We start from the raw sequence: 9,353 nt of genomic DNA, 5'->3' as shown, positions 1-9,353 counted from the left end.
TAAAAAGTGTGTATGTGAGGCTGTTTTAGCTCCTTCCGAAATTGCTCTTAATAATGTATCTATTTCAAAGCAAACTTTAGGGTTCCAATTTGTACACTAAAAATCTTGCCTTCCACCGCCACAGCATGAACAGCTCATCACATTGCTTGACTCATAACAAAGTAACACTACAAATATTTTAAGTTCAGGAGACTCGGAACCTGCTACTATTAACAGGGGTAGAACACATGTTTTGTTTACAGCTAGATATCTGCATCTCTGAGGGTATGTCTACACTACAAAATTAGGTCGAATTTATAGAAGTCAGTTTTTTAGAAATCGGTTTTATATATTCGAGTGTGTGTGTCCCCACAGAAAATGCTTTAAGTGCATTAAGTGCATTAACTCAGCGGAGTGCTTCCATGGTACCGAGGCAAGCGTCGACTTCCGGAGCGTTGCACTGTGGGTAGCTATCCCACAGTTCCCGCAGTCTTCACTGCCCATTGGAATTCTGGGTTGAGATCCCAATGCCTGATGAGGCTAAAACATTGTCGCGGGTGGTTCTGGGTACATATCGTCAGGCCCCCGTTCCCTCCCTCCCTCCGTGAAAGCAAGGGCAGACAATCGTTTCGCGACTTTTTTCTTGAGTTACCTGTGCAGACGCCATACCACGGCAAGCGTGGAGCCCGCTCAGGTAACCGTCACCGTATATCTCCTGGGTGCTGGCAGACGTGGTACTGCATTGCTACACAGCAGCAGCAACCCCTTGCATTGTGGCAGCAGATGGTACAGTAGGACTGGTAGCTGTCATCGTCATGTCCAAGGTGTTCCTGTCCACGTCGGCCAAGAGCGCCTGGGCAGACATGGGTGCAGGGACTACATTAGAAGTGACTTGACCAGGTCGTTCTCTTTAGTCCTGCAGTCACTCCTATTGAACCATCTTATGGTGAGCAGGCAGGCGATACGGATTACTAGCAGTCCTACCGTACCATCTTCTGCCAGGCAGGCAAGAGATGAGGATGGCTAGCAGTCCTACTGCACCATCTTCTGCCGAGCAGCCATGAGATGTGGATGTCTTGCAGTCCTTCTGCACCGTCTACTGCCAGCCAAAGATGTAAAAGATAGATGGAGTGGATCAAAACAAGAAATAGACCAGATTTGTTTTGTACTCATTTGCTTCTCCCCCCTCCCCCGTCTAGGGGACTCATTCCTCTAGGTCACACTGCAGTCACTCACAGAGAAGGTGCAGTGAGGTAAATCTAGCCGTGTATCAATCAGAGGCCAGACCAACCTGCTTGTTCCAATAAGAACAATTACTTAGGTGCACCATTTCTTATTGGAACCCTCTGTGAAGTCCTACCTGAAATACTCATTGATGTAAAGCCACCCCCTTTGTTGATTTTAATTCCCTGTAAGCCAACCCTGTAAGTCATGTCGTCAGTCGCCCCTCCCTCCGTCAGAGCAATGGCAGACAATCGTTCCGCGCCTTTTTTCTGTGCGGATGCCATACCAAGGCAAGCATGGAGGCCGCTCAGCTCACTTTGGCAATTAGGAGCACATTAAACACCACACGCATTATCCAGCAGTATATGCAGCACCAGAACCTGGCAGAGCGATACCGGGCGAGGAGGCGACGTCAGCGCGGTCACATGAGTTATCAGGACATGGACACAGATTTCTCTGAAAGCATGGGCCCTGCCAATGCATGCATCATGGTGCTAATGGGGCAGGTTCATGCGGTGGAACGCCGATTCTAGGCTCGGGAAACAAGCACAGACTGGTGGGACCGCATAGTGTTGCAGGTCTGGGACGATTCCCAGTGACTGCGAAACTTTCGCATGCGTAAGGGCACTTTCATGGAACTTTGTGACTTGCTTTCCCCTGCCCTGAAGCGCATGAATACCAAGATGAGAGCAGCCCTCACAGTTGAGAAGCGAGTGGCGATAGCCCTGTGGAAGCTTGCAACGCCAGACAGCTACCAGTCAGTTGGGAATCAATTTGGAGTTGGCAAATCTACTGTGGGGGCTGCTGTGATGCAAGTAGCCCATGCAATCAAAGATCTGCTGATATCAAGGGTAGTGACCCTGGGAAATGTGCAGGTCATAGTGGATGGCTTTGCTGCAATAGGATTCCCTAACTGTGGTGGGACCATAGACAGAACCCGTATCCCTATCTTGGCACCGGAGCACCAAGCCGGTGAGTACATAAACCGCAAGGGGTACTTTTCAATAGTGCTGCAAGCTCTGGTGGATCACAAGGGACATTTCACCAACATCAACGTGGGATGGCCGGGAAAGGTACACGATGATCGCATCTTCAGGAACTCTGGTCTGTTTCAAAAGCTGCAGGAAGGGACTTTATTCCCAGACCAGAAGATAACTGTTGGGGATGTTGAAATGCCTATAGTTATCCTTGGGGACCCAGCCTACCCCTTAATGCCATGGCTCATGAAGCGGTACACAGGCAGCCTGGACAGTAGTCAGGAGCTGGTCAACTACAGACTGAGCAAGTGCAGAATGGTGGTAGAATGTGCATTTGGACATTTAAAGGCGCGCTGGCACAGTTTACTGACTCGCTTAGACCTCAGTGAAACCAATATTCCCACTGTTATTACTGCTTGCTGTGCACTCCACAATATCTGTGAGAGTAAGGGGGAGACGTTTATGGCGGGGTGGGAGGTTGAGGCAAATCGCCTGGCTGCTGGTTATGCGCAGCCAGACACCAGGGCGGTTAGAAGAGCACAGGAGGGCGCGGTAGTGGAGTGTAGGAGTGGTAGATACGCTGGAGGGGAGGGATAGGATACAGAAGGACCTAGACAGATTGGAGGATTGGGCCAAAAGAAATCTGATGAGGTTCAATAAGGATAAGTGCAGGGTCCTACACTTAGGACAGAAGAATCCAATGCACCGCTACAGACTAGGGACCGAATGGCTAGGCAGCAGTTCTGCGGAAAAAGACCTAGGGGTGACAGTGGACGAGAAGCTGGATATGAGTCAGCAGTGTGCCCTTGTTGCCAAGAAGGCCAATGGCATTTTGGGATGTATAAGTAGGGGCATAGCCAGCAGATCGAGGGACGTGATCGTTCCCCTCTATTCGACACTGGTGAGGCCTCATCTGGAGTACTGTGTCCAGTTTTGGGCCCCACACTACAAGAAGGATGTGGATAAATTGGAGAGAGTCCAGCGAAGGGCAACAAAAATGATTAGGGGTCTAGAGCACATGACTTATGAGGAGAGGCTGAGGGAGCTGGGATTGTTTAGTCTGCAGAAGAGAAGAATGAGGGGGGATTTGATAGCTGCTTTCAACTACCTGAAAGGGGGTTCCAAAGAGGATGGCTCTAGACTGTTCTCAATGGTAGCAGATGACAGAACGAGGAGTAATGGTCTCAAGTTGCAATGGGGGAGGTTTAGATTGGATATTAGGAAAAACTTTTTCACTAAGAGGGTGGTGAAACACTGGAATGCGTTACCTAGGGAGGCGGTAGAATCTCCTTCCTTAGAGGTTTTTAAGGTCAGGCTTGACAAAGCCCTGGCTGGGATGATTTAACTGGGAATTGGTCCTGCTTCGAGCAGGGGGTTGGACTAGATGACCTTCTGGGGTCTCTTCCAACCCTGATATTCTATGATTCTATGATTCTATGGTACGCATCAGAGAAGCTTTGAAAACCAGTTTCATGACTGGCCAGGCCACGGTGTGAAAGTTCTGTTTGTTTCTCCTTGATGAAACCCCCCGCCCCTTGGTTCACTCTTCTTTCCTGTAAGCTAAACACCCTCCCCTCCTCCCTTCGATCACCGCTTGCAGAGGCAATAAAGTCATTGTTGCTTCACATTCATGCATTCTTTATTCATTTATCACACAAATAAGGGGATGACTACCAAGGTAACCCAGGAGGGGTGGTGGAGGCGGGAAGGAAAATGCCACACAGCACTTTAAAAGTTTACAACTTTAAAATTTATTGAATGCCAGCCTTCTGTTTTTTGGGCAATCCTCTGTGGTGGAGTGGCTGGTTGGCCAGAGGCCCCCCCACCGCGTTCTTGGGCGTCTGGGTGTGGAGGCTATGGAACTTGGGGAGGAGGGCGGTTGGTTACACAGGGGCTGTAGTGGCAGTCTGTGCTCCAGCTGCCTTTGCTGCAGCTCTGCCATACACTGGAGCATACTGGTTTGATCCTCCAGCAGCCTCAGCATTGAATCCTGCCTCCTCTCATCACGCTGCTGCCACATTTGAGCTTCAGCCCTGTCTTCAGCCCGCCACTTACTCTCTTCAGCCTGCCACCTCTCCTCCCAGTCATTTTGTGCTTTCCTGCACTCTGACATTATTTGCCTCCACGCATTCATCTGTGTTTTGTCAGTGTGGGAGGACAGCATGAGCTCAGAGAACATTTAATCACGAGTGCGTTTTTTTTTCTTTCTAATCTTCACTAGCCTCTGGGAAGGAGAAGATCCTGTGATCATTGAAACACATGCAGCTGGTGGAGAAAAAAAAGGGACAACGGTATTTAAAAAGACACATTTTATAAAACAGTGGCTACACTCTTTCAGGGTGAACCTTGCTGTTAACATTACATACATAGCACATGTGCTTTCGTTACAAGGTCGCATTTTGCCTCCCCCTACCGCGTGGCTACCCCCTCAACCCTCCCCCCTCCCCGTGGGTAACAGCGGGGAACATTTCTGTTCAGCCACAGGCAAACAGCCGAGCAGGAACGGGCACCTCTGAGTGTCCCCTGAAGAAAAGCACCCTATTTCAACCAGGTGACCATGAATGATATCTCACTCTCCTGAGGATAACGCAGAGAGATAAAGAACGGATGTTGTTTGAACGCCAGCAAACATACACTGCAATGCTTTGTTGTACAATGATTCCCGAGTACGTGTTACTGGCCTGGAGTGGTAAAGTGTCCTACCATGGAGGATGCAATAAGGCTGCCCTCCCCAGAAACCTTTTGCAAAGGCTTTGGGAGTACATCCAGGAGAGCCACGAATGCCAGGGCAAATTAATCCTTTCACATGCTTGCTTTTAAACCATGTGTAGTATTTTAAAAGGTACACTCACCGGAGGTCCCTTCTCCGCCTGCCAGGTCCAGGAGGCAGCCTTGGGTGGGTTCGGGGTGTGCTGGCTCCAGGTCCAGGGTGAGAAACAGTTCCTCGCTGTTGGGAAAACCGGTTTCTCCACTTGCTTGCTGTGAGCTATCTACAACCTCATCATCATCATCATCATCTTCTTCGTCCCCAAAACCTGCTTCCGTGTTGCCTCCATCTCCATTGAAGGAGTCAAACAACACGGCTGGGGTAGTGGTGGCTGAACCCCCTAAAATGGCATGCAGCTCATCATAGAATCGGCATGTTTGGGGCTCTGACACGGAGCGGCCGTTCGCCTCTCTGGTTTTCTGGTAGGCTTGTCTCAGCTCCTTAAGTTTCACGCGGCACTGCTCTGGGTCCCTGTTATGGCCTCTGTCCTTCATGCCCTGGGAGATTTTGACAAAGGTTTTGGCATTTCGAAAACTGGAACGGAGTTCTGATAGCACGGATTCCTCTCCCCATACAGCGATCAGATCCCATACCTCCCGTTCAGTCGATGCTGGAGCTCTTTTGCGATTCTGGGACTCCATCATGGTCACTTCTGTTGATGAGCTCTGCATGGTCACCTCTGCTGATGAGCACCTGCAGCTTGCCACGCTGGCCAAACAGGAAATGAGATTCAAAAGTTCGCGGTTCTTTTCCTGTCTACCTGGCCAGTGTATCTGAGTTGAGAGTGCTGTCCAGAGCGGTCACAATGGAGCACTCTGGGATAGCTCCCGGAGGCCAATACCGTCGAATTGTGTCCACACTACCCCAAATTCGACCCGGCAAGGCCAATTTAAGCACTAATCCACTTGTCAGGGGTGGAGTAAGGAAATCGATTTTAAGAGCCCTTTAAGTCGAAAAAAAGGGCTTCATCGTGTGGACAGGTGCAGGTTTACATCGATTTAACGCTGCTAAATTCGACCTGAAGTCCTAGTGTAGACCAGGGCATAGTTGCTTGTCTGAATTCAATAGTGTGTATCTGAAATACCAAACACCAAGATTTGTCTTTAGCATTGTATTCAAATTTTTCATATCCTTATTCACAACAAAATCATGCTACAATACAGGAATACAATGATTATTTTAAAAAAACATACTTATGCTTCTTGAACTGTACTTCAAACAGGTCTGACTCTTGCTAAGCCTCAGTTGTAATTACCATAGGTATAAAGAGGTAAATGACTGCACTGCACTACCGAGAGCGGAAAGAGAAAATGTGGCACACACATCCTGTAGGAAAAATGCTGGCGTGTCTTCAATCACTCACTGTCTTTTCCAAATAATTTAAAGATACTTTTGATTTAAGTTAGATTCTTCTCACAATACAAACTGGCATCTTGTTTGCTCTCTTTGCTGCAGTCCCATTTAGGCTCAAAGGGTTTTTCCTTGTTTGAAGCAGGGCGAATGCCAAAATATTCTCTTTATGAATCGAGAAACAGTCTTAGTTCATCAGTATTTGAACTGTGATCAAACCCATCCTGAACATCTCTAAGAAAAGCCTCTCTCCCTAGTGCCCTCTTGCACCAAGCGCAAACTTTAAAACACATGTTGGTCGAACTGAAAATGTGATATGAAGATTTCAATGGAAAGTAAAACTATAAAATGTCAGGGTGTTTCTCCTTACTGTCCTTTCTCCCGTTCCATGTGTTTTTTGGAATAGGTTGTGATGGTTCTCTGAGAGAAGCTGATGGACTGAAGCACCTTTCATGTCTGGAGATGTGGATTTTACTATCCCAAACCTTCAGTCTCACATTGCACCTAGTGCTTTCATTAAGACCCAAAAGCCATTTTAGCAGCCACTGGAGGATTACTCCACTCCTGAGTAATTCTCCAGTGGTGAAGAGTTACCAAAGCAGAAAGTACGCCCTTCATCCGCTTTTGCACTAGGTGTTGCCATAGAATGAGAAAAATAATAACAATAATAATGATAACAATAATTAATAATAACAATGCCTAGTTTTATATAGCACTTTGCATCAGTAGATCTCAAAGTGCTTTAGAAAGGAAGTCAGTATCATTATCCCATTTTGCAGATCCGAGAAAAGGGATGTGGATGGAACTCTTACAGCCAGCTACTTCCAGGGGTCATTGGCTGATGGCAAAATTAGGACAGCCTAAGAGTGTCTCTACCTTACATCTGGCACCAGCACCTGCATGGCTTGGGATTAGGACTACATCTTTGCACCCATCTTTTCCTAAATGATGTTCATTGCACTCCAAATTCTGAGCAAGGACGTTGAATAAGAAGTGCAGGATCTGGTCCTAAGAAATTCGGAATCATTACAATCCAAGAACAAACAGCAAGAAGTATTACAAGAATTTGAATCTCTGAGCTCTGAACTAGTGTAAAGGGCATATCCCTTCCTAATATTAATAGTCAGCATGATTGGCCTCCTGCTTTATCATCATATTGCCAGAGGGATTTTTTAAAATTGTTATAAAAAGAAAAAATAATTTATTAAACGTAGGGCTAATGCTTCCCTCCAAATCTGTATCTTCTCTCTCCACCTTCCCTCATGCAAAAAAAGCTACCTTACAAAAATTAATTTGGAGAAGATATTTTCTAAAATTGTTCCTTGGATAGATATATGGAGTCTCAAATAGATATTCAATGACACCAATTTAATAAATAAATAATTGATCAAATAAATAAATAAATAATTCGGGTCATCCCCCACCGAGATGCATTAAAGGCACACTTACAAAGTGTAAAGTCTAATTATTAGCTTACACTGCCTTGACATTTCCATCACTTCCCCATGTTTGTCATCCCTTCTGGAAAGATTTACAGTCAAGGGTTCCATTACTGCATTTCTTTCTAAAAGATAACATTTATTTCTCTGAAAAGGAATATTTTAACAGGTCAATGACAGTCTGGGAGTTCAGTGGCACTGTATACCAGTAAATTTGTGACTGGGAGAGAGGGAGAGAGAGAGAGAGAGCTCCATTCTGCAGCTAGATCTGTGCTAGCAGACTCCTGTGCCTGTGCTGAGCCCATTTATTTTTAAGACCACAAAAATGATGTAAGAGTGCAGATTCAGTTGCAGGATTAGGGTTATAGTGTGTATGTTGCAGGTAGTATGTGAAGCAATTTGCCCACTAAGCACCTCAGCATAAGTTATGTGTATGCTGGATATCATTTCTTTCTCATTTTTCCAGTTGGGGAAATGTTACTTTGAAAAAGAAGTATATTGATGGACTCCTGAAGGGAAGATCTTTCAGGGTGAGACATGCTGTCAAGGTAGATCAATATTTAGAGCTAGTAACCTTGACTGTGTCCCTTTTAAAATACCTTGGATGACTAGGTTCCCCCCATAGCCTACCAGGTTTTGTTCAATGGGATTTATTTTATTACATCTGACACCAGGCAGCACACAGCAAACAGTACATCAGTAACTGCATTGCACTATATGGGCACTTTGCTGAGATTTTGGATCTCATACATCATTCACAACTTGCTTCAATCATCCAGAAAAACATATAAACTTTTCCTACATGTACCATAATGAAAAAGTATGAAATCATATGTATGCTCATGTACACATACACACACAGACACACACACACAGGTGACTGGGAAATTGGTGTTAGCGCAATGTCTTTCTGATCCTCTTTGTGAACTATATTGTTAATCCAATATTTACACTACAGTACGTCTGTCTTATCGGTTCAAACCCAGCCCAGGCCAATAGTGCCTGAAATTCATTGTCTACTTAAGCTGTTTGGGCAGTGAGACTTTAGAAACTTCCACTAGGCACCTGTCTGCATCTTTAGGCACCTAAATGGCTTTAAAAATATGTCTTTTAGCCTTTTTGTACCTCAGTTCCCCTTCTGTAAAATTAGTATAATGGCACTTTCCTACCTCACTTGGCTTCTGTGTGAGGAAAACTACATTAAAGATTGTGAGGAGCTCAGATACTGTGATAACAGGGGCCATATAAGTAATTAAGAAATATAAATAATGCTATTATTGTCCCATTCTGTAGAGAGTTCTGAGATCGTTTCACCTGAAACAATATTTGAAATGTCTTATTGTTCAAATTGGAGCAGGTTGGAAAATTTTTGACAAAATATTTTTCGAACTCCACAAAGCCTTCTACAGGAAGTTCTATGAGGCCGAGGGTAGATGGTCATTTACAGTGACAGAGAGAGAGAGAAAATTACCTGAATCAAAAATCTGTCCTTTTCTGTCCAAAAATGGACTCTTTGACACAGTTCTGTTTTATGGAAACATTTGAAAGATATTGTTTTCATTTTAGTGTAGAATGAAAATAAAGTTCAAAACCTTGAAAATCTGTCAGAAAATGGAA

General features: G+C 45.4%; 1 protein-coding gene across 1 annotated transcript; it reads right to left on the bottom strand.

Moving 5' to 3' along the window:
* Positions 1-4,020: 4,020 nt before the first annotated feature.
* On the bottom strand, positions 4,021-5,971 carry LOC141983029 (uncharacterized). Its single transcript, XM_074945701.1, has 2 exons — positions 5,033-5,971; positions 4,021-4,445 (listed from the first exon to the last, which is right to left on the bottom strand). The coding sequence occupies exons 1-2, from the start codon at positions 5,616-5,618 to the stop codon at positions 4,360-4,362; spliced, it is 672 nt and encodes a 223-aa protein (XP_074801802.1). The 5' UTR covers positions 5,619-5,971; the 3' UTR covers positions 4,021-4,359.
* Between the last annotated feature and the right edge of the window lie 3,382 nt (positions 5,972-9,353).

This window comes from Natator depressus, chromosome 1 (assembly GCF_965152275.1).
Source record: "Natator depressus isolate rNatDep1 chromosome 1, rNatDep2.hap1, whole genome shotgun sequence".
Taxonomy (NCBI): Eukaryota; Metazoa; Chordata; order Testudines; family Cheloniidae; genus Natator; species Natator depressus.
Note: the sequence above shows the minus strand (reverse complement) of the source record. Positions and strands in the feature narration are given on the sequence as shown.